Raw genomic sequence first — 25,949 nt, forward strand, 5'->3', positions numbered from 1 at the left:
TGTACCACCTCTTCTTTATCCGTTCATCTATTGATGGACATGTGGGGTACTTATATAATTTGGCTATTGTAAATAATACTGCAATAAACATAGGGCTGCATGTGTCCCTATAATTACTGTTTTGTATATTTTATATAAATACCATGTAGTATGATTACTAGATCATAGCATAGTTCTATTTTTAATTTTTTGAGGAACTTCCATACTGTTGTCCACACGGGCTGTACCAGTTTGCCTTCCCTAAACTGTTGTCACTTCTAAGCCTACACTCATGCCTCTGTAAAAGCAGATTTCTTTCACTAGGATCAAATAAATTGGGTTTCATGTTTTAAAAGACCCTTTATAAATGTGGAGGAGCTTACAGACTCCTAGCCAAGTGGAATAGACTATAGCACTCAGTCTGTCTCATTATTTTTGAACATTTTTAAAGACATACTGGTAACATTATTACCAGGCACTGTATAGACTTCCAGCAATCTCATTAAATTTCTCTTACTTAGCCTTCCATGACAATAAGAATAAACTATTCATTTCTTTCCAAAGGACAGATTTCTCCTCACCTTCATGCTAGCTATGTTTCACAAGTGTAGCATAAACTCGGAATGCTTTAAGACATCCTTCCTTACGAATTTATTAAAACTAAAGGCACTCTTTGAAAACTGTGAAAATTTACACAGAGACGTTGATGTACAAAGATCAATAGCAATAAATGGCCATTGCCTGCCTGTAGTGGTTTAAGGCTTATTTGTTTTCTTTCTTAATGAAACCAACTAAAATCCTCATTTTGGATACTAACTATTGTTTTCTGGGTAAGAGTATTTAGAAAATTGAGTCAAGCATATGTGGATATCATCTAAACACCAGAGGAGTTTATTACACATATTCTGCCTATCAGCTTGAGCATTTTAGAAAAATCAGGGGTAGGACTTGCTAGATATAGTACACTTTCACAGAAAATGTTTCTTGATTAAATAACTGGAAATACACCTGTAGAAGAAGAAAACAATCCCTTACTATCTGTTCTACTAACAAAGGAGCAGGTATCAGTAGCCAACATCTCACTCGTTGCCATGCTGCCCAGAGTGATCTCTGATCAGTTCCACACTATTATAATGATATAATTAATTAGCCAATAATGCTAAAACCTAAGACAAAAACTATTTTCTTAATTAACTTCTACCTGTTTTCTTAGGATGCCCAACATTCAAAAATGAAGATGAAGGAGTAGAAGATGACTTACAAGTAAGTAGTTTGCCTTGAGAGGAGTTTCTTTTTTTTTTTTTTTTTTTAATGTTTTTCTTTCTTTATTTTGAGAGAGAGCACATGAGGTGGAGAGGGGCTGAGAGAGAGAGAGGGAGAGAGAGAAGGAGAGAGAATCCCAGGCAGGCTCCACACTGTGAGAATGGAACATAATGTGGTACTTGAACCACCATGAGATCATGACCTGAACTGAAATCACAAGTCAGATGCTTAACTGACTGAGCTACCTATGCATGACAGAAGCAATTTCTGAACAAAAAGGATATAGAGGAAGTCATTAACTTCAATAAACAAACAACTTCTATTCGAAGAAAATTTGTAAGATACTGTATTTGTCACGAAGTACAGAGAAGCAGAAGCAATATGTGTGGGCGTGTGTGTGTGTGTGTGTGTGTGTGTGTGTGTGTGTGTATGTATACATGCATGTGTTATAGAGAAGAAGTGTTTTTCACTTTCCTTTGCTTGGTTGGTTGGTGGTGCTGGTTGGTTTTTTAAATTTGTTTTTAAAGGAATTGGCTCAGTGATTGTGGGGCCTGGCAAGTCATAAATGCACAAATAGTCCTGTATGGCAATTCTGACATGCTTTGAGATTTCAATTTTGAGTTGGAAGGTAGTTTCATGTCAGACTTCCTTCCTCTTTGCGGGGACTGACCTAAGTCTTTAAGTCTTTTCATGATGAAGCCTGTCTGCTTTATGGAGGATAATTTCCTTTACTCAGAATATACTGATAAATGTTAGTCACATCTGACTATACCTTCACAGCATTTAGACTGGTTTGACCAACAGCTTGGCACTATAGCCCAGCCAGGTTGGCAGATAAAATTAACCATTATGTATAGGCAAGGTACTTCAATAAAGTATTCACAGAGAAGGAGTTATAAATTGTTAATAAGCATATATGAACAATGGTAATCAGCAGGTAGAATAAATTAACATTTTTTAGTTACTAGATAAACAGAGGTTTAGAAAGTGACACTCTCCCATACTGTATCTGTCTGTGAGAATGATAGTTTGATGCCATGCTGGAGAAAATGTGGATTGGTAGATCCTTTCTAGAAGGCAGTTTGGTAATATGTATTAAAAAGCCTTAAAAACAGAAACATGAATACCTGTTGACCTAGTGAACCAATTTCCAGTGATTTATACTAAGGAATAGAGATACACAAAAAATTTTTTATATATGGATTTTTGGATGTGTATTTAAAATATTAATAATAAAAACAAGCTATTTAAATAAGAGAATCTTATTGACTGAATTAATTAAAAGTATATCTTTGTCCTGCAACCAAAGTTTATAATTAATGTTTTTATTTTTATGTGACTGTTTTTTGTAGGTGTATCCTAATTACCAACCTCCCTGTTGTACATTTGAGTTCTTTTAGTGTTTACATATATGAATCTGTTTATTTTATTGATGGTTATTTATTATTTAAAAATACAGCGAGTTGCAGTTAATTAGATATAAGAAATAAGTAATATGATGAAAATAATATTTTTTATTTAAGTCTTTTAACAAAGTTCTATTTTGTTCTGGTATCAGTCAAAATAGGGGGCTGGAAATAGAGAAACATTTTCTGGATTGCCGCCTGCAGTGAAAGTAAATTCAGGTTCACAAAAGTAGAGTTTCACAAACTAACCCTATCTACTACATAATGGCTATTTTAATATTTTCTTAAAGATTATTTATTTATTTTAAGAGAGAGAGAGAGAGAGAGAGAGAGAGAGAAAATCCCAAGCAGGCTCCACACTGTCCCCACAGAGCCTGACGTTGGGCTTGATCCCACAGACTGTGAGATCATCACCTGAGCTGAAACCGAGAGCTGAGCCACCCAGGCGCCCCTTCATATTCTTCCGATTTGGTTTCACCTCATTTCTGTATATAGCCTTATGTAAAGGAAAAACTGCTACAGGACATAATTGTTTATACAGCTTTGTGCATATAACAGTCAGTGTGTTTTGTAAAAACTATTGTTTTCATACTCTTATTTGCTCCTAGTATACTATATATGGCAGGGCTTTGGTATAGAGTAAGAAATAGGGAAGATATGAATAAGAAATAATAAATTTATCACAGAAGCAGACAAAACAGTAAAAAGTTAGAAATTAGAGAAGGCTGGTAAAGAAAATTACTATATAACAAAAAGCAGCAAGAGTAGTTCTTCTGTTAGCCCCTTGGGATCTCTACTCTGTAGTAAGATACCTCCAGTGCTCTCAGTCCAACATGTTACATACACACCCCTAAAAGAGTTATTTATATTTTACCTCTGTTAGACACTAACACACTTTCTTGATTTTTATTTTCATCATAAAATAGAAACTATTCAGTGTCACTAAAGACGGTAGTAATGGACTTCCATTTAAATGTAATTTTACTAGGAGCAATTTTTGTGTTGTTTTAATTTTTTTCTTTTAATTTTCTTTAAAGTTTATTTGCTTATTATGGGAGAGAAAAAGTGCAGGAGGGACAGAGAGAGAGGGAGAGAAACAGAATCCGAAGCAGGCTCTGCACTATCAGCACAGAGCCTGATGTGGGGCTCCAACCCACAAACCCTGAGATCATGACCTGAGCCAAAACTGACTGAGCCACTCGCGTGCCCCTCAAATTTTAATTCTTGGTTTTACATACTGAGGTATTTTAAAAATAGACTCTTAAAAAATAGCTTTTTAAACATTTATTCTTTTTAAATTTTTTAATGTGTATTTTTTGAGAGAGAGAGAGAGCAGGCTGAGGAGGGGCAGAGAGAGAGGGAGACACAGAATCTGAAGCAGGCTCCAGGCTCTGAGCTGTGGCATAGAGCCCGACGCGGGGCTCAAACTCCGAACCGTGAGGTCATGACCCGAGTCAAAGTCAGATGCCCAACTGACTGAGCCACCCACGCACCCCAGACATTTAGTCATGTTTAAGAGTTTGAGCAGGGGAGGGGCAGAGGAAGAGGGATGTAGAATCCGAAGCAGGCTTCAGGCTCCGAGCTGTCTCATGGACTATGAGATTATGACCTGAGCTGAAATCAGATGCTTAACTGACTGAGCCACCCAGGCACCCCTAAAAATAGATTCTTAAATTACATTCCTTTTGATGCAGTCTAATTCTCCTCCCCCTGAGTGTACTTTATACTTAATTGTTTGTTAACAAAGAAACTACGGTAGGGTTGCCTGGGTCCATCTTTGGGTCAGGTCATGATCTCTCAGTTTGTGGGTACGAGCCCCATGTCGGGCTCTGTACTGACAGCTCGGAACCTGCAGCATACTTCGGATTCTCTGTCTCCCTCTCTCTCTGCCCCTCTTGGGCTCGCTTGCTCTCTCTGCCCCTCTTGGGCTCGCTCTCTCTCTCAAAAATAAATAAACATTTAAAAAAGTTATAAAAGGGGTGCCTGGGTAGCTCAGTCAGTTAGACGTCCGACTTTGGCTCAGGTCATGATCTCCAGGTCCGTGGGTTCAAGCCCCGCATTGGGCTCTGTGCTGACAGCTCAGAGCCTGGAGCCTATTTAAGATTCTGTGTCTCCCTCTCTTTCTGCCCCTCCATAGCTCATGCTCTGTCTCTCTCTGTTTCAAAAATAAATAAACCTTAAAAAAAAAAAGTTAAAAAAAAGCTATGGTAGAAGTCACACTTCATAAAACACATTGCAAGTTCTTTCCAGTTCTCTTGGATTATCTGTACTAGGAAATGACAACTGTCATGTCATGAGGACACTCAAGTAACCCAATGGAGATGTCCATGTGGTGAGAAACTGAAGGTTGGTGATAGTAACAATATTAGTGAACCACTTAGGAAGCACGTCATTTACCCCCCAGACAAGCCTTTAGATGACTATACCCATAGCTGATGTCTTGATTGTAACTTTATTGGAGCCTATTAACTTGACAATTAAGCTGTTAACTGAATTCCTGACTTACAGAAAGTATAAAATGAACGTTAAGTGTTAATTGAATCCCCTACCTTTGGGAATAATTTGTTACTAATACAGATTTAGGTTCCCCTCAATGGGAGGGATACTGCCATAACAAATACTTTAAAATGTGGGATAGGGGGCGCCTGGGTGGCTTAGTTGGTTAAGCATCCGACTTTCGCTTAGGTCATGATCTCGCTGTTCGTGGGTTTGGGCCCCGTGTCGGGCTCTGTGCTGACTGCCAGCTTGGAGCCTGGAGCCTGTTTCAGAGTCTGTGTCTCCCTCTCTCTCTGACCCTCCCCTTCTCTCTCTCTCTCTCTCTCTCTCTCTCTCTCCTAGAAATAAATAAAAATATTTAAAAAATAAAATGTGGGATAGACTTTTAATTTGGTCAGTAGATGGAAGCTTAATTTCAAATGTTTGAGGAGACTGCCAGTGAAGGCTTAAATGAAAATAAAATCCTCTTGGAAATTGGAAGAAAGGGAGTCTTTGGTATGCAGTGGCAGAAGGTTTAGCAATATGTTCATCTGCAGTAATGTGGGTCCTTTAGAAAATGTATCTAATGATCTAGGTGACACAGCTAAGGAGATTTTTCAAGCAAAAGTTTAAAACGTGCTTGGCTGTTCCTTTCTGCTTACGATAAAACAGGAGAGAAGAGAAGGAAGGGCTCCCAAACAACATGGAGCCAGAACCAGATGGTTTGAAATTCTCATCCTTTCAGTATGTCAAACTGTACTGAGATTAGGAAATGGCTTCCAGGCAAAGGTCAAATCCAGGAAACTCTTGGAATAAGTTTGTCTAAAGATGATAAAGCCAAGTCTATGTGACTTACAGAACCCTTTATTAAGACCTCAGACATACCTAAAGTATGCCTCCAAGAACCTTTTAATCAAAGTGATAGGGCTAATTAAACAGATGAGTGATGGCCCTTAGTAGAAATTGGGAGTAAAGTTTATCTCAGACTTGTGACTGCTCTTTTTTTTGTCAAATGTGTGAACTCCAATAAGAATCACAAGAGACCCACGGTATTTTCTTTTTTTTTTCCTTTAGTGTTTATATATTTATTTTTGAGAGGGAGGGGCAGCGAGAGAGGGAGACAGAGAATGCAGCAGGCTCCACACTGTCAGCGCAGAGCCCTGCACAGGGCTTGAACTCATGAACCGTGAGATCATGACTTGAGTTGACGTTGGGCACTTAACCTACTGAGCCACCTAGACATCCCCCACAGTGTTTGTTTTCTTTTTTTCTTTCTTTTTTTTTATGTTTTTGTTTGTTTGTTTGTTTTTGAGAGAGAGAGAGATAGTGTGAAGAGGGGGAGGGGCCGAGAGGAGACACAGAATCAAAAGCAGGCTCCAGGCTCTGAGCTAGCTGTCTGCACAGAGCCTGACTCAAGACTGAAACCCGTGAATTGTGAGATCATGACCCGACCTGAAGTCGGACACCTAACAGACTGAGCCACCCAGGCACCCCAAATTGCCCTCTCTTTGAGTGTCAGTGTATGTAGTGACTTACTTCTAACACGTAGCATGTGAAGGAAGTGAGGGTAGGTCTTAATGAAGATTTGTGGCTTCCATCTGTTCTTTCTCTTGGATCACTCATTCCGGGAGAAGCTTGCTAATATGTGCAAAGACACTTAAGCAGTTCTAAAAATAGATGCATGTGGTAAAGAACTGAGACCTTGTTTCAGCAGCTAGCAAGGAAATGGGTCCATCTTGGAAGAAAGTTCTCTAGCCGCAAACAGTCCTTCAGATAACTGCAGCCATGGCTATTACCTTTACTGCAACCTAATGAAGGACTTGTAAGCCACAACCACTCTGCTAAAGTGCTTCAAAATTTCTCACTCACAGAGACTGAGATAGTAAATGCTTGCTCTTTAAAGCTGCAGCCTTGTGGTCATTTATCATGCAGGAATAGCTAACCAGTACACAAGCAGAATGGGAATATGATGAGAACAAAAGCTAGCATGTGTAGTCATGTTACTTCAGTCCCAAGCATCCTCCCATTCTTACTTTTTTAGATGGTGTCTAGCTTAGGTTAAATTCCATCTTTAAGCGATAGAAGAATGTGTTGTAACTTCGTTCTGTGTAGCCCTTTTATAACTAAGAGTGTGTTCAGGTAGGAAAAAAGTCCTCTATTATGTAATACATTAACTTTAATTATATCAGTAAAGGAGAGGAGGATACTGAGATGCTAACAAATATGTGAGATACATTTTTCTGACCTTCCTGTTTTAAAATGTGTTAAGAGAATCGATATCCAGAATTAAAACTGCTAAAGAAAACTCTTAAATTTACTTTAGTACCAATTATTTCATGATATGCCAAAGTTTTTATTTGTCATTCTTATTTTGGAATATATTTGAGGTTATAAAATATTTTAATTTATTTACCCGTTTTATCAAGAATAAGGCATGCCATTATTTTGTAATTCACCTGTGGGCTCGGTATAACTAAACATTTTGAAATTATTTTGAATACAAATTGTTATTTATAGTAGTAGTTATAGCAGATTTTCTTTATTGGTGATTATTTGCAAAGACAACTAAAATGGTCATTTATTTATTTATTTTATTTTATTTTTGAGAGAGAGAGAAAGATAAGAGAATGTGAGTGGCGGAGGGGCAGAGAGAGAAGGGGACAGAGGATCCAAAGTGGGCTCTGTGCTGACAGCACAGTTTGATGCGGAGTTCAGGCTCACAAGCCCATGAAGCCAAAGTTGATTGCTCCACTGACTGAGCCACCCAAATGCTCCACTAAAATGGTTTTTAAATAGTAACTCACTATCTGATTTTTTTTTTTAACCCAGAGGAGGTAATGGTTGTGTTCTTTTAGATCATAAATGTCTTTGAAGGCATTAAATACCAGAGTAGAAATTCTCTCCATTTTAAGTAATCATTAATTTATTCAACAGTTATTTGCATACCTTTTCTGTTGTAATAACTGTACTAGACATTTGGTTACTTGCTGGTGAGTGGGTACCTTTCTGCTTGCAACAATTTATTGTCTTTATTAGTCATTATAATTTTTTTAGTGTTTTACTTATTTTTGAGAGAGAGAGAGAGACAGCGTGAGCAGGGGAGGATCAGAGAGAGAGGGAGATACAGAATCCGAAACCGGCTCCAGGCTCCAAGCTGTCAGCACAGAGCCCGACACAGGGCTCGAACCCACAAACACTGAGATCATGACCTGAGTCGAAGTCGATGCTTAACTGACTGAGCCACCCAGGTGCCCCTTTATTAGTCATTATAAACCAGAAAGATAAAGATATCTACCTGTTTATTTCATACCCAGCTTTGAAGTGTATGAAATAATGATTTCATACCCTTCAAATGATGTACCATCATTTGGATTTAAGATCATACCTTGCATATCTTTTATCCATCGTGTTTTAGTGCAGAGCTGATCGTGTACATAGCTGTTACCAAGAAGGGTTTTTAAAGAAAAATCTTAAAATTTAGGATTTTTAACCAAAGCTGTTAATAAGATACGAATGTTGTATTCATTGGTTTCTTTCTTTGACTTTTTTAGTGAGCCATTTAAATTTGTTTTTGTTTTGTTTTGTTTTTTTAATGCTAGCTCGTATCTGTTATACGATCATTTTTACAATGTTTCCCCACCCAAAGAACAGCTCTTAATTGTTGAGATATGCTAGATTGGTAAGAAAACCCATAAAACTCCTCTCACAATCGGCTTGTGGTTCTAAGAAGAAAAGATCTCAGATTTCATGCTTTTGGGAAGAAGAAAGATGACACCTAATTGATCTGAAGTGAAAGTTGTCTCATATTTTCTTTTGGCCACTGAGAAATACTTGACTAACTTATTTTGTTTTAGAATTTAATAGTGGTTTCTAGCAGCCACAATTATTTAATATAATTTTGTTACAGCAACAGGGATATGAATTGTTCATGTACTAATTTTCAAAAGAGGTAACATTTTAATAAGGCCTTAATCTGAAAACTAAGTTAATGGGTAGGCATTATTTAGCTAGCAAATGGGTGTTTTTGTGACCATTACTGTGACCATTACCATCCTACATTAAGTACTATTTCATAGTTCCCAAAACCTTAATATATTTCAGATTGAGTTTTACTAATTATCTAACAAGGGAACAAAAAAACCTGTATAATCTTTTTATATAATGTTTTGTTATTTACATTTCTTCTTGACTCTTAGACTGATACATCTTTCTATAAGCTAGTTAGATAGATAGAAAATTATAAAGAAGAAATCAGGACTCATTTATTCCTACCCAGAGATAACTGCTATTAATATGTTGGTACTTCTGCATAGGTTTTTCTTTGTTCTTTCATATTGTATTCAAATACATACTACTTTTTTAAAGTGCCATCAGACCCTGTCTCTTCTCCATTTTGATTTTGTGTGTGTGTGTGTGTGTGTGTGTGTATTTTAAAGTAATCTTGGTACCCAGCATGGGGCTCCAATCCACAATCCTGAGATCAGGAGTCACATGCTCTTCCAACTGAGCCAGCCAGGCAGCCTTTAGTTCTGTTTTGAAAGGATTTTTGTTTGTATTGGTGATGATAGTGATGGTGGTAGTTGGAATTTAACAGTGTAAATCTTAAAATTTGAATCTGCACGCAGTCTGACTTCAGAGTTTTTGCATTTAGCCATTATAATCATTCAACTGTGCTAAACAATTTATTTAACTATTTATGTTTTGTTGAACATTTACCTTATTCTCCATAGCCTCTTATATTAATTTTTGTTGGTATTTCTGAGTGTGACCTTAGGATAAGATCCTAGAAATACATTTACCAGTTATAGGATTATATAAAAGATTTATATATTTACCAGATAATTACTGTCTAATAACTCAAAATCAAATTTACAGACAGTAAGCCATTCCTGAAAACTGAAAACTACATTTAAGTCTAGTTTAATTAGAAAAATAGTTTAGTTTGTGTGTTGATTAATCTAAGGCAGAGGAACTGGGGGTTTTTTTTTTGTTTTTGAAGACATTGTATCTTGGTACATTTCTCATATTCCTTCCATACTGTTTTATCATGGATTACTGTACTCATATTGATTAAACAAAATTCTGTACGTGCTTTTAATGTTTTTAGACAAAGTTCCTAGGCAAATGTAAGTTTAAAAACTCATAGGTTAGTTTGTTCTTATCCTGAAACTAATCAAAGAAACCAGAGAAATCTAATGAGCAGAATAGGAGCCAATTGTGGTCAAATCTAAAATGAACTGCAGGGCTCCTGGGTGGCTCAGTCCATTGAGTCCCTGACTTCGGTTTATGATCTCCCAGTCCCTGAGTTCGAGCCCCCTATAGGGCTCTGTGCTAGCAGCTCGGAGCCTGGAGCCTGCTTCAGATTCCTTGTCTTCTTCTCTTTCTGCCCCTCCCCCATTCATACTCTGTCTCTCTCTCTCTCTCTCTCAAAAATAAATACATGTTTAAAGAAATTTTTTAAATAAATTACTACTGGGTGCTACACCAAAATATTAATGGTGATTTTTGGGTTTGTGGAATTGTAATTTTTTCCTGTGCTTCCTAAGTTTGCATAATTTGAGTATATAATTTTAAATGCCAAAGAATTTGGTAGCATTTTTAACCTGTGCATTGCAAAAATAAAAGATATCTTTATCAAAAAACATTTAAAAATCGTACCATCGTAGCAAAATCAACTAATAGTATAATTAGCAAAATCTTCTCTTGTTGGATTTAACCTAGCCACACATTTTTAAACCTGTGTTTTGTGATATACACACACAAGAATAAACTTGAGCAATAAGTAGACTCTGATAGCACTTTTTTTCATACCTGATTATTAGTTGGGAATCGTGTATTTAAAAAAAAACAACGCTGTTTTCTCTACTCGGAATTCTGCAGAAAGAAGGGACAAAGGGAAGGAGAGAAGCAAGACTGTTTCTGTGTCCTCTGCAGCTGTCCTCTAGCATGTTCTGATCGAGAGCTACAGCTGGAGTTACTTTCTTGCTTTACCCAGCATCCTTTTGCTTCTACATACAAAATTGCTATAGTAGTCTTAGAAAAAGAAAAAAGCTAAACAATCTCTTAGCAACCATAGGAGAATACTTATGATACCAGCCTCTGATAGTGAAACAGATTTCTGTCATACATTAAGTATTGGCATAGGTTACTTTATAGATGATACAGTTGAGTAAATGCCAGCACAGTCTACGAGCATTGAATGTGGGTGTGTATAAGTGCTCTAGACAATTGTTTTAAAGCTGGAGATCATGCAAATGTATGTACATATCATATGTTACATTTTGTGGTCTTGTGAAAGATTTTTGGCATTTCCCACCACCTAACTTTAGAACATGTCCTTGTTCCCATAGTAATTGTTACTTTTAAGGGGTTGTAATTTGGTTAAAAACATTCAAATTTGACTAGGCCTGAATACTTTTACTCAGTTCTATCCAACTTAAAGTGTTTTGGTTATTATTAATTTTAATTATGGAAATAGTACAAATCTATTTGGAAAATAACAAAATATTTTTCTTATTACATTGACAAAGGTTGGTAGCTGATAAGGCCCATTGTGGACAGAGATGTGAAGAAATGGTCCCTCTGTCATATACTGTTGAGGGGTTTGCAGATGATACATAAGCTCGCTAGAAGGTTGCTTGGTAATGTAATTAGAATATATGCATATTCTTTATTCAGTAATTCTATTTAGGGAAATTAATCCTAAGGAAATAATATTACCATTGCAGTAAGATATATGTGTAAGGAGGTGCATTGCAACATATATAACACAAAACTTGAAGCAATATAAATGTCCATAATTAGAAATTGCTTACAGATTCAGTGACACAGAACTGAACTTCTTTGCAACCATTTCAGAGCACAAGGTACATCTTTATATATTGACATGGTAAGAGATCTGTGGTATATTACGAAGTGATAAAAAGCATTGCATGGATGGACTATCTACAGTACAAATCGAACCATAATATACCTAGGATATGAGGAAATATACATCCATTAAGAAGTCTAGAAAGATCTATGTTGGGGTGCCTGGGGGGCTCAGTCCGTTAAGTGTCTGACTTCGGCTCAGGTCATGATCTTGCAGTTCGTGGGTTCGAACCCTGCGTTGAGCTCTGTGCTGACAGCTAGCTCAGAACATGGATCCTGTCTTCAGATTCTATTTCTCCCTCTCTCTCCGACCCTCCCCTGCTCGTGCTGTCACTCTCTCAAAAATAAAATAAAACTTTAAAAAAAATTTTTAAAAATAGAAAGATCTATGTCAAATAATAGTAGGTGCTATTCTATGGTGTTGGAATTATGGGAAGAAGTTTTTGTATAATTTGAGCTTTTACAGTTACTAGAATAATTTCTTTTGGGGGTAAATATTGTTTTGTTAAGGAGTTCTTTTTCTACTTTTTTTTTTTTTCCTGTTAACACCAGTCTACTCCAAAGAGTCTATATTAGTATAATCTCATTTGTGGATGTTTGCATATTATATATTATTTATATGATACTCAATATATGACAGGCATAATAGTAAGCTCCAGGGATAAGATGTAAACAAAGTCTGCAGTTACTAGCTCGTTGGAAAACTATAAAAAAATACTTAGAATATAGGAAGATAGAAGTGTTTTTGAGGAACTTTAGAGGAGGGAATGATTAACTTGGGAGTGGATCAACAAAGACTTTTTAAGAGTTACACTTGACATTATAAAGAGTTTTTCTTGTGGAAAATTTGAAATCATTGTGGGCAGAGGAAATGACATGTACAAAGAATCAGAAGTGTGAAATGTCAGGTCATGAGAAACAAGGACATAAATATTTCTGAAACCAAAAGATTTGAAGATGAAATAATAGGAGCCATGGTAAAGTAACAAACCTATGCATTCGTTAGTTTTTTTCTTTTTTTGGTTCATTTTCAGAATTTCTTATTTGCAGAAAGAAAATACTGTGTGACTTTTAGTAAGACTGATCCATCATAGAAATTAAATAGCAGATATATGCACATTATATATGTATAAGATATATAAGATATATATATATACACACATACATACAGAGAGATATAAAGATTAAAAGTTGTGATAATGTCTGGGCTTGGTGAGAATATGGAATATTGTTTCTGGATATGTGAATTGTTAGAACCATCTTGGAAACTAGTTTTCTTAATTTTTTAAAGTTTACATCCCAATTAGTTATCATATAGTGTAATAATAATTTCAGGAATAGAATCCAGTGATTTATCCCCTACATATAACACCCATTGCTCATCCCAACAAGTATCGTCCTTAATACCCCTTTCCCATTTAGCCCATCCCTCACCCAAAACTAATCCAGCAACCCTGTTTGTTCTGTTTAAGAGTCTCTTATGTTTTGTCCCCCTTCCTGTTTTTACATTATATTTGCTTCCCTTCCCTTATGTTAATCTGTTTTGTATCTTATGAGTGAAGTCATATGATATTTGTCTTTTTCTGACTAATTTTGCATAGCTTAATATACTCTAGTTCTATCCATGTTGTTGTAAATGGCAAGATTTCATTTTTTTTTGATTGCTGGATAATAATATTCCATTGTATATATATATACACACACCACATCTTTATCCATTCGTCAGTTGCAGGACATTTGGGCTCTTTCCATACGTGGGCTATTGTTGATAACGCTGCTATAAACATTGGGGTGCATGTGCCCTTTCGAAACTGCACTCCTGTATCCTGTGGATAAATACCTAGTGGCGCAATTGCTGGGTCGTAGCGTAGTAACTTTTTGAGGAAACTCCATACTGTTTTCCAGAGTGGGTGCACCAGTTTGCATTCCCACCAGCCGTGCAAAAGAGATCCTCTTTCTCCACATCCTCGCCAGCATCTGTCGTTATGTGAGTTGTTACTTTTAGCCATTCTGACAGGTTTGAGGTTGTAACTCATTGTCGTTTTGATTTGTATTTCCCTGATGATGAATGTTGTTGAGCATCTTTTATATATCTTTTTTGGAAAAGTATCTATTCATGTCTTTTGCCCATTTCTTCACTGGATTATTTGTTTTTTGTTTTTTTCTTAGGTGCTGAGTCTGATAAGTTCTTTATAGATTTTGGATACTAACCTTTTACTGACATGTCGTTTGTAAATATCTTCTCCCATTCCATTATTTGCCTTTTAGTTTTGCTGATTGGGAAACTAATTTTTATTATGTAAACTAGAACATATGTAAGTGTATCCTGTAATCCACCATTTTTATTCCTGAATATTTACCAGAAAAACTCTTGCACGTATATACCATGAAGCTTGTAAAAGAATATTCTTAGCAACATTGTTTGAAATAGCAAAAAAAATTAACTATTTCATTTTAGGCTAGTTATTTAATCTCTTTGAGCTTTACTTCATATGGAATAGAAAGATAATAATACTATCTACCTGGGAGAGTTGCTGTGAGGATTTAGATGAGCTAACTCACATAAAGTACATGGGACAGTATATGATACTAAATATGTGTTAGCTACCATTGCTACTAAGAAGTGAAGACTTATTAGCTATTGCTACTATACGTGTCAACATGAATGGGTTTCACCCAAAAAAAGCGAGTCCCATATAGCATTGTATCAGTCAAATAAAATTCAAAAGCCTCTGTAACTAAATATTGTTTAGTGATGACATTGTGTGGTAAAAACTGTTCAGAGTATGAAAATGAAGAAAACTGTAGGATAGTGTTTTCCTACTGGCGATCAAAGTAGGACATGAAAATGTAGAGAAAAACATACCACTTATTTGTTGTGTTGATTATATTGAGTAACAAGTATACACATATTCATGTCATTATTCTTTCTATCATTATGTGTATATAGTCCGTTATGTATATATAGTCCTTTATAGAAAGTATTTACTTAGGGAAACGTCAGCAATTTAGTGTATATCCTTTATAGTACTGATAAAAATTTTAAAATATCCATCCATTCTATCAGACAAATGGGATCATGTCATACTGATAGTTCTATACCTAGCTTTTTTTCATTTAGCAGTATATTGAGTATGGTGTCAGATTTTTTTTTTGACTATAGGATTCATATATATATATATATATATATATATAATATATATAATTTTTAACCAGTCCTCTGCGGTATAACCATAGGATTTTTTCTTCTTTTTTTTCTCTTAAAAGTAGTGCTACCATGCTTTGTGTGTGTATTTGTATGTACAGTCACTTTCTCAAAGAATTGTGCTCCCACCAGTGGTATAAAAGTATACTTACTGCCGTACCCTTGCCAGAATGGAGAATTATTATCTATCTTTTCAAGTTTGTATAAAAAGTTGGCGTTATATTTTTATGACTTTACTTAGGGATGAAATCCATTTTTTCATATGTTTATTGTCCATTTTCCCGTATGAAATAAAATTGGACTGTATCTTGTATGTCAGTGCTTTCTGTGAGGACAGAGCCCATTTCTACAGATTCATGTAAATTATATTTCTTATGAAAGTGTTCCTTAAACAATGCTGATTTTCTACCCCTCTCCTCTCCAGTATGTGTAGGACCCCCCCAGCAGATCTTTGATAATTGGAAATCTTAGAAGGGTTATGAGTAGACAAGCCAGTAGATTTGCATGAATACCCTTACCCAATGCTGGAAATAAGGAGATTGGTTAAAAGCCCACTGGGAAAAAACAAAAACAAAAAAGATAATGGGGCTTGCATGAAAGAAAATGAATTTGAAAGATAATCAGAAGGTGAATGTGGGAAAAATTGGGAAATAATTTTTTTTAATTGACAAAAATATTTTGCATGAATCCAGAAGGGTATGGAGCAAGGGTTGAAGAGTGTCTCAGTTTGGTAGTTGAATTACTTGAATATTTTGATAGAATATATTTCAGAATATTACATTTATCACAAACAAGGGAGAAAATATAAACCTAGATTTTTAAGAGAAATTGTGGTGAACATAAAAGTAAACAACCTCTAGAATAACAAGGAGAGGTGTTAACATTCATTTTATATCCTTGTCATCTTTTATGGTTATAATATAAATAAAATTTTATATTGTCTTTTTAGCACTAAACATTTCCCCATATAGTGGATATTATTTATAAGCCTGATTTCAAAATGACCACTCAGTATTCCATTAAGTAGGCATACCATAATTTATGTAACCATTCCCTTATGTGGGGACATTTCAGTTGTTCATTTTAATATTAAAAGTAATTGTGAGATGGGGCACTTGCGTGGCTCAGTTGGTTAAGTGTCCAACTTTGGCTCAGGTGATGATCTCGTGGTTTGTGAGTTTGCGTCAGTCTCTGGACACCTCTGAGCCTGGAGCCTGCTTCAGTCTGTGACTCCCTCTCTCTCTGACCCTCCCCTGCTCACGCTCGCTCACTCTCTCTCTCTCTCTCTCTCCTAGAAATAAAAAAAAAAAAAGATTTAAAGTAGTTTTGAGAGGGACGCCTGGGTGACTCAGTTAAGGGTCTGACTTGGGCTCGGGTCATGATCTCTCAAGGTTCATGGGTTCGAGCCCTGCATCAGGCTCTGTGCTGAGAGCTAGCACAGAGCCTGGAGCCTGCTTCAGATCCTGTGTCTCCCTCTCTCTCTGGTCCTCCCCTGCTCACTCTGTCTCTCTCCCTCTCTCAGAAATAAATTTAAAAAAACATTAAAAAAAAAAAATAAAGTCGTTCTGAGAAAAATAGTTTGTGCCTAAAGCTTCCATTTAGTACCTTTATTTCTTTGCTGGATTCAAGAATTTGTCAAAATGTTGGGATGTTTTAAAAGCTTCTGATACATTTTACTAAAATTGCTTTTCAGAAATGATTCTTCCCAGATTTTACTCCTGTATGTAGAATCAGCAGTGAATAAGAATGGCTATTTTACTTATCACCACTTTTTTTAACTTTGTGAATATACGTCTAAATTTAGAACTTGCTGAAGGAGATATAATTAAGTAGTAGAAAAATACTCTTTAGGATTCTATAAAAAATAACTTGTTAATTTCTTAATTTGTTCCTCAATTCCTGGATAATGTGCTTTATTAAAATTGATTGTAGACCCTATTTTCATACATTGAGGATTGGTGTGTGGGGGGGGTATTTTTATCATATTAAACAAGCGGAAGATGTTTTAGTTAATTAGTTATTTTAGTAGCAAAAACCCATTTAGGTGTCTAGTTGTAAATTCAGTGTGTGGTATGAAATATGCCTAGTTAGTAGGTTAATTTTAGCTATTTTGGTAAATGTTTTTAAGTAAAACTAAATGATTTGTTACCCAAACAATAAACACATTTTTATTTATTTAATAATGAAATAATCACCACTCCTTGTAGTTCCCTTTAAAAAATAAATGTATTCTTAATCAAAATGAAATGTGTTATTGCTTAATGTACAGAATATAACTAGAATTAACCCAAGTCAGACGAGTAAAATACTTGGGTTATAGAACTATCTTATGTTTGTTCAGATATGGAATTTTCAGAAGACGTTATTTTCTTTTAACAAATCTTAAATGACTCAGTTAGATTGGAATTTGGTAAAAACACCCTGATCCAAATAGTTGTTACCATTATAAGCATAATTACTTCTTAATTACTACTGATTTATTCCACTGCCGCCTCCTCCTAACTATTAAAATAATAATTCAAGCTTGTTTATAATTTTTCACGTACTGAGTGTCTCCAGTAACCCCGTTATTAGTACAGATCTACTCAATTTATAATAAAATAATAATTTAAAGAAGTTAGTTGCTTATATTTTATACCTTAGTTGGATGAGACAAGTTTCCAACTTAGGCCCTTTATCTAAGCCTTCCCCCTACCCCTATATTTTCTTCTATTCAATTTGCTTATGAGTTTTGGTAATTACTTGGGTTGTTTCTTTTCAGAACTGCTTGAAACATATAATAAATATATTTCTTGATTTTTTTTCTTTACCGTTTCCAGTTTTGATCATGCATTTTGAAAGAATGTTTGCTGGCTAGTAGTTAGCCAGCTCCTTTCCAATAATTAATTTCGCATTAACTCTCATAACAACACATTGGGACAACTATAATGAAAGTTAGCTAAAAAGAACCATTAATTGGGTTTGGCATACTTAGTTTTAAGTGACAGTACATTCTCAAATATATGTGTATATATATACATACACACATATATTTAATATGTATGTATTTTTGAGAAGGCAGGGGAGGGGCAGAGAGAGAGGAAGACAGGATCTGTCAGCTCAGAGCTCAATGTCGGGCTCAAACTCAGCTGAAGTTGGACACTTAACTGTTACTAAGCCCCTCAAATATATTTTTTAAAGTTTAATTGCTTACTCCTTGATAAAATAATAGCTTTTAGTTTTCAGAACATTTTCACATCTATTATCTCACAGAAGTATCAGAAGTATTGGTAATTGAGAAAATGAAGTTGCATAGAAATTAAATGTCACAAGGCTACTTTGTTCCAAAGTAAGGACTAGAATGTGCATTTATAAACTAAAAAAGTATCTTAGATATTTTATGCATTTTACTCCCTAATTTTAGAGCACTAAATTGTTCAATCTTGTATTTATTTATTTTTTTAGAAAAAGCTTATAAAGATTTATACTTTTAAGATTATTAACCCTGTAGTGATTACTCCAGATTGTTTTAGGTTAGACCAGTGAAAGTATTTCTGTCATTTTTATTTGGCTGTCACAATCTTTTCAAATAATTATACAATAACAAGAAAAGTAATGGTAAATAGTTATCTCATTTCTTTAAAAAGCAAACAAATTACTGTTTCTAAAATTTTAAAAGCCTGTTATTACAGACTCTTCAGTGAGCATATCCCCTACCTAAGTCTCATATGCATGATTTGAGTCCAGATAATCAGCATGTTTGGGCTACTTAATTCTTTCATTCATTCAATAAAGTCATGTTGTTTTCTTTTCATCCTCTGTGTCATATAGCACAGGACAGTCCGTGGTACATACTTTTTTCACTTGCAAAATAACACTTTTATTGATTTGTATCTTCTCTGTAATAATTTCTTCATTTTCTATATGTGTTTATTTTTGTTAAAATGTAAAACTTTGTTTTAATTAGATTATCTCTCTCCTATGGCATGGTTAGGCTTCTAAGTCTTCCTAAGTTTTATCTTCTTTAAGAAATCATGATTGTTGGGGCACCTGGGTGGATCAGTCCGACTTTAGCTCAGGTCATGATCCCTTAGTCCGTGGGTTCAAGCCCCGCATTGTGTTCTGTGCTGACAGCTCAGAGCCTGGAGCCTGCTTCAGATTCTGTGTCTCCCTCTCTCTATGCCCCTACCCCACTCGCTCTTTGTCTCTGTCTCTCAAAATAAAATAAAGACGTAAAAAAGAAAAAAGAAATCATGATTGTTTGATTTCGGGAATTGCCATTTATGGTGGTAGTACATAAGGATTTTCTAAATACTTGCTGGAGTGAACATTTCTTTGTTTTTGTTCATATTTTCTCAACTAATGAATTTGGGGGTTTGTTCCCATTAGGTACCTGAAGAGGATACTTCCAGTTCTCTTGTGAAAGATCATCATTTCCAGCAAGAGACAGTTGTTACCAGTGAGCCTTACAGAATCTCAAGACCTGCCTTTGAAGATCTGGATGCCAGAAGAGTCTACTTACAAAGCCAAGCCAGTCAGGTGAGATGATTAAATATTTTTCATGTTATTCATATGTATAGAAATTGGATGTATTAGAGAAGGAAGTTAAGACCATGTGCCTTTACCAGACAAAATAAAACAGAAATCTAGGAGAATACAATTTAACTGAACCGTAAGTTTGACTTTATATTTTTTGATGATGAAGGTGAAAAGGAAAAATGTTTTAGTTACGTTTCGTTATCTGGAGGAAAAGGCATTTCAGCCTCTTAGGAAGCAAAAGTTTCCCTATCATTACTCTACATAGAACTTCTTAGATACTTTGAAAAATGTCCTGAGCAAACATATCTGTGGCAAATACAGTGATGAGTTTCATAGAGTTATTTCTTACAGTGTAACCTCATATACTAATCATGTACTCCAAAATCAACTCAGTGAAAAGTGTTTCCTTTGGGTACTCTTCTAATTATTCCAGCTTGATCTAAAAATGAACCTTAGTTGTAGGGTAGAACCCTATTTTTCTGCCATTCAGTGTTACCAAATCTGTCAGAAGACCATTCTTGACCCCATTTCTGTTATTAGTGATATGAACAAATGGTTTCATTCTTAATTAAGCATTTGTAACTGTTTCTTGTGTGGTTTAAGCTATACCCAGTATATGTCTACAAAATCAAAAGCCAATTAAAGTCATTTTTAAAAAAATGTTTTAAAATACTTATTCTTCTTGATGGATATTTATAAGATCTATTAGTATCCAGTGGCATAGTAGCTATGCCTAAAGCCTACCTGATTCTCATTTAATGATTCCATTTTATCCTGAGGATCTCAAACATGCAGCTTGTTTGGGAAGAAATTTGCATTGCATTTGCTCTTTGATTTGTCTGGAACACTTTTCCTCTAGATCTTCGGAGTTTGCTCCTCACTTTAGATCACCTCTTTTGTGAACCCTTCCCTGGGCACTCTAAATAAAATAGCAGACTTTTTGGTTGGTTGGTTGGTTGTTTTTTGTTTTTGAGAGAGAGGGAGAGAGAATCTGAAGCAGGCTCTGTGCTGATTGTGGGGCCGACATGGAACATGATCCCACAACCCTGGGACCATTACCTGAACTGACTGAGCCATCCAGACACCCCAAAATAGCAACTTTTCTATCACCGTGTCTTCTATCTGCTTTATTTTTCTTCATGACACTTATCACTTCCTGACTTTATATATTTAATTTTTCTGTTTATACTTTTTGTATCCTGATATATTCAGGAACCTGGAAGTTTCTGAATAAAATGAGCATCTAGTCAACATTTGTTGAATGAGAGAATGAATAGATGCTAACAGTATCACCTTGGAACCAAATGATGTTTGACTCACTTTATTCCTAGTCTTCATATCCAGTATTGGGAACTTGATTAATTTAAGACCATTTGGTTTTACACTAACTTAAGGAAAAAGGACTTTATTTTAATGACTCACTGGCATTTCTCAGAATTCATTTTAAGAATAAATACAGGTAGGACTTTTGAGATGCTAGGCATTAAGTAGCTTCTCTTTCTCCACTCCCACTCTTCCCCTGTACACTATTCACACATATGCCACATGACCATTTATCTGTGTTTCTCTTTGTATATTTGTTTCATTCTTTTCCACTATGGTCTAGGCTCTTTGTTTCCTCATTGATTAGTAGTGTATTATGACCATCAATGTCAGGCTCAGCCCTTTGGACTACATGGCATTCTAGCCTAGATCCCTGTAGTCCTTAACCAATTCCATATTCTTACAAGAAGGAAGCTGATAGGCTCAGCTTAAGGGCAGGTTTATACATTCTATATAGCTCTCCATTCCAAGGATGGGCAGCCAGATTAGGCAGAGAGGAGATAAAATGATGCACACTGCACCTAACATTGCCACTTTTGGACAGAGCTCTTGTTCTAGGCTATCTTATAAGCTTATGGCTTGCCTTTGAGTCATGTGCCAGATCCTGGTTTAACCATAGTTACAGTTGATTGGGAGGAGAGTGGCAATACTAATCATGGCAACCTTTGAGGACGGAGATGTTTCTTTCTGCCTTGTGTAAATTTTAAACTGTGAGTTTCACATTTCCTGTCTAAACTTGTTATTTTGCCATTTTTTGTAAGGTCTGTTTGCTTAATAGAACCACACTGGGCATTGGGGATAAGTTGGATAGAAATTTCTGCAACAATGGGGAAGATCTGGGGCTTTAGACACAGGCAGATCTAGTTTTAATTCCTAGCCTTTTAATTTACTTACAGTTATAAAACTACTGAAGTTCTCCATCTTCATGTTTTCTCAGATGTAAATATCAATAAAAATAAAATTTTTTCCATAGTGTTATTCTAGGAGTTAAGAAAGATAATTCAGGGGCGCCTGGGTGGCTCAGTTGCTTAAGCATCCAACTTCGGCTCAGGTCATGATCTCACGGTGCATGGGTTCGAGCCCTATGTTGTGCTTTGTGCTGACAGCTCAGAGCCTGGAGCCTGTTTCAGATTCTGTGTCTCCCTCTCTCTCTGACCCTCCCCTGCTCGCTCGCTCGCTCTCTCTCTCTCTCTCTCAGAAATAAATTAAAAAACATTAAAAAAAAAAGAAAGTTAATTCATCCATCCATACATTGATACGTATTTGATAAATACGCATGTGATATATGTTAGAGCACCTACAATATGCCAGGCCCTATTCTAAGCCCTGAGAACAGTTGTGAACAAGAAAGATTATGAGCCCTAGCCTCATGAAGGATATAAATGCTAGTGAGGGAAATAGTAAAATACGTTAAATCAATAATATTTCAAGTAGTAACAGTGCTGTGAAACAAAGTCCTGGGAAATAGAATAGTAGGAATACAGAGGGGGACTTGCACAGATATGTAAGATGATTGGAAGATCCTCTGGGGAGCTATTTGTATGGAGATAGGAATAATATCAAAACAAAAGATAACAGCCATATGAAAATCCAAGGGTGGAAAGTTGGATATCCAAGCAGCAGCTTGGTATTTCAGAGAAACAGGCTGATATAGCCATACTTTAGTGAGTAAATGCGGTAGTGTAGTGCCAGTTAGTTAGAGAATTGGTAGGGTTTGGATAGTGTAGGCTATTGGAACGAGTTGGAATTTTGTTCTAGATTCAGTGACAAGGAGTTGGAAGGCTTTTAATCTCTAATAAAAGTCTCATTTGTATTTTTAAAACATTGTGGCTTCTATGTAGAGAATGGACAGTTAGAGTGTGCTCGTGAGTGGAATTAAGACCAATTTTGAAGGTTATTGTTTTTATCCAGGTAAAAGATTTTGGATAATTGCACTAAATACAAATGATGAGAAATGGTTAGGTAATGGTAAATTCTGAAGGAAGAGCCAAAAACGACTTGATAATAGAGTCCAGAATGCCTTCTGAGTTTGAGGTGCAAGTAGTTGAATGAGAGGTGTTGCCGTTATTTGAGATGGAGAAGACTGGGGTGATTCCCTCTGTCCTCACCAATAGAGTACCACCACCCGCTCCTGTAAGAGGGCACAGAGTGAATGATTTGCCGAATATTTAGAGGTTGTATGTTAGGATATGTAGGTTCTTATATTCTTAATGATGTATATCACGATTAAATAAACTATCATGATTATTTAGTGGTAAAAGACATGACTTGTCCTGATAGCTAATATAAATTAAGTAGGAAAATAAATAAAGAAAAGTAAATAAAAGCAGTATTTTAAAAGGTGATTAAAATTAAAGCTTTAAGATGAAATTTGAACCAGAAACTCAGAAATTAAGGCTAAAATTATGGTAAATATTTCCTCACCAATGAAGAATAGATGGAGTATGAAGACAAATTTCCCAAACTTGTGTGGATTAGGAAATTAAAAGTTAAAAGCAGCATAAAAAGGAAAACAGTAAAAAAAAAAACCTAGAATCCTTTAAAAGAACTAAAATCTTAAAAGTATAGAGATGAGAGGAATAAACTAAGTCAAGAACAATGAAAAAAGCAACTTTTCTAAACACAGTGTTTTGATACAGTGTAAACATAAAAAATAAAATACAATGGTAAGATACTAACTTTGTTGCTACTGCTCATTTTTAATATAGGATAGATGGTAGCTGCGGAAATAGTTACTGCATGTTGTTGTTTATTTATACTAAACAGACCATCAAGTCCAACTGCCGTGGAATCTGATCTCTGGAATCTTGAGTTCCTTGAAAAGGATGACATGTTGAATTTTCCTCAAGTAGAGAGCTCAAGAATCCCAGCAAAAGTATCAGATCAGAACATTTGATATTTCAGCCGTTGCCTCAAAGTAGGACCAGTAATTGGCCAGTTCTCAGGTGGTGGATGTACACACATATGCACACACAAAGATATGCTCTTGGGCGTGTGGTGTGTGTTGTCTTTTGACTCATGGGTTGTTGTGTTGATCTGGTTTAAGGACAAACGTAATTCCAGAGATAGCACTATAAACCTGTTAATTACTTTTCTTCTGAGTGAATTAAGCTATCTGTAAACATTTACCTTGTGATCTTACTGAATGATGGACTCTGTAAGATAAAGGTAAAATACTAGCAAGCTTTAATGCTGTTAACAGTCCCAGTGGGAAAGAAAGATTCCATCGCTAGAATAATTAAAGATTACAATTCCTTAATTCTCCAGAAGCTGTGGGTCACTCAAAGAAAACTCTTCCTAGCAAGTCACAGTAACAGCATGGATCTTAAATATTTCTTGTGTAACTGAAGTTTTACTTTCCCCACCCAGCTCAGGTTGGCCATTTTTCAGACACATTGGTTTTGTCATCTATTACTTAGGGTTTTTTGGGGTTTTTTTTTTTTTTTTTCCTTCTCAGAAGAGACGACTCTTGTTTCTTTGATAGTGTTTGATTGTCTTAATTTGTTCTGTCAAACACAGGAGTGTCTCTGTTTCCCCGGTATATAGACCTGCAGTTTATATTGATACTCCTTACATTTTCCCCCCTCACATACCATGATATGTGAAGTGGCGTCATGAAACCTGTTAGTATTTCTGCCTGGTGTTTTTCATAAATGAAAAACATTACTGAAAGCAATACTTAAGTTTCTGAGAATCATTTTGCTTTTACTTTGGAAGGTGACTTTCATTCTAATACTGTTTTTTGGATTAGTTGTTAAAGTGTTATATGTGTTTTCATGTTTAATAGTTTTATCTGACCTTTGTAATTGTCTTAGGAAATCAAGAAGGCTTTAAAATAAGAATGAGATTTTATAGTCTTTTGATGCTTTGTTAAGTGCTTTTGAGTCCAATATCTCATTTGAGCAGAACCAATAAATAAAGGTCTTATCAGTGAAGGAATTCATGCATAGAATCATTAAGTAACTCTGAACAAAGTCACCACGTTAGTATTTGTTAAATTATTAGAAACTCTGAGCTTATTTACAAACGGTGTTTCTTCCTCCTTCTGCCATCTTCCTCTCCTCCTCCTCTTCTTTTTTATTCTAGCTTAAGATTGAAACATTTCCTTTTATGTTAAATAGGCAGCTTTATATTACACTAAATCTAGTAAGTATGGCTTGTTAACCCTTAGCTTCTCCCTACTATATGCTGAGTGCTTTTTAAAGCACTTCTATAACTCATATTAATCTTTACAACAGTCACTGTAGCAAGCTGTCTCATTAGAGGATAGAGATTATCTATAGTTTATATACATGTATTTGTCTAAGTTTACTATGAAAGTTTATAAGAAATGCACCAAAAATGATATTAAAATATGCAAGAAGGGAAAAGTAATTTTAAGCTAGTTTTACTTAAAAAAAAAAAAAAAAAAAAAAAAGAGGCTGAAAATAATTTGCATACCTTTTCCAGAGATTTGGAATCAGAACAGTCTATCCAGAGTCATATTTCCTCATCATCATCTAGGCATCCCAGGAAATAAGATTAGAGAGATCCAGTTTAACACTTTTAAATACAAAATACTTTCCAACATTTTGAGTGATGGGTAGAAAAACTCACCAGTGGAGGAGAGAGCGGATGTATGTACATCCTGAGTTAGGCCAGTGATTGGTATAGTTGAGCAGTGAGAAAAAACTTCACGAATGTAACACAAAGTTACAATAGACTGATAATTCATATCCCAGACCCTGGGAATTTATTTGGCCTACCTTTTTTGGCTGAGGGAACTATAAACTTTGAACTCCTCTTTTGACTAATAGAGAAAAGAACTGAGGCTTTCTCTCAAAATGGCAGTGATGACAGTGGTGGAGTGGTTTAAAGAATGTAGTCGCCATGTAGAAAAGTACAAAAAAGTGCTACATAACTGCAGAGAG

The 25,949-nt window shown here is 35.5% G+C and overlaps 1 protein-coding gene across 1 annotated transcript in view; it reads left to right on the plus strand.

Annotated features, from left to right (window-relative positions):
• Positions 1-25,949, plus strand: part of SPRED1 (sprouty related EVH1 domain containing 1) — a 129,022-nt gene that overhangs the window by 85,576 nt on the left and 17,497 nt on the right. The window contains exons 4-5 of the mRNA XM_039220864.1: positions 1,193-1,242; positions 19,567-19,716. Of these exons, the coding sequence (XP_039076795.1) occupies positions 1,193-1,242; positions 19,567-19,716 (200 nt within the window). The remainder of the gene's footprint in view (positions 1-1,192; positions 1,243-19,566; positions 19,717-25,949) is intronic.

This window comes from Hyaena hyaena, unplaced genomic scaffold (genome assembly GCF_003009895.1).
Source record: "Hyaena hyaena isolate Hyena2069 unplaced genomic scaffold, ASM300989v1 scaffold_918, whole genome shotgun sequence".
In the NCBI taxonomy this organism is placed as follows: Eukaryota; Metazoa; Chordata; class Mammalia; order Carnivora; family Hyaenidae; genus Hyaena; species Hyaena hyaena.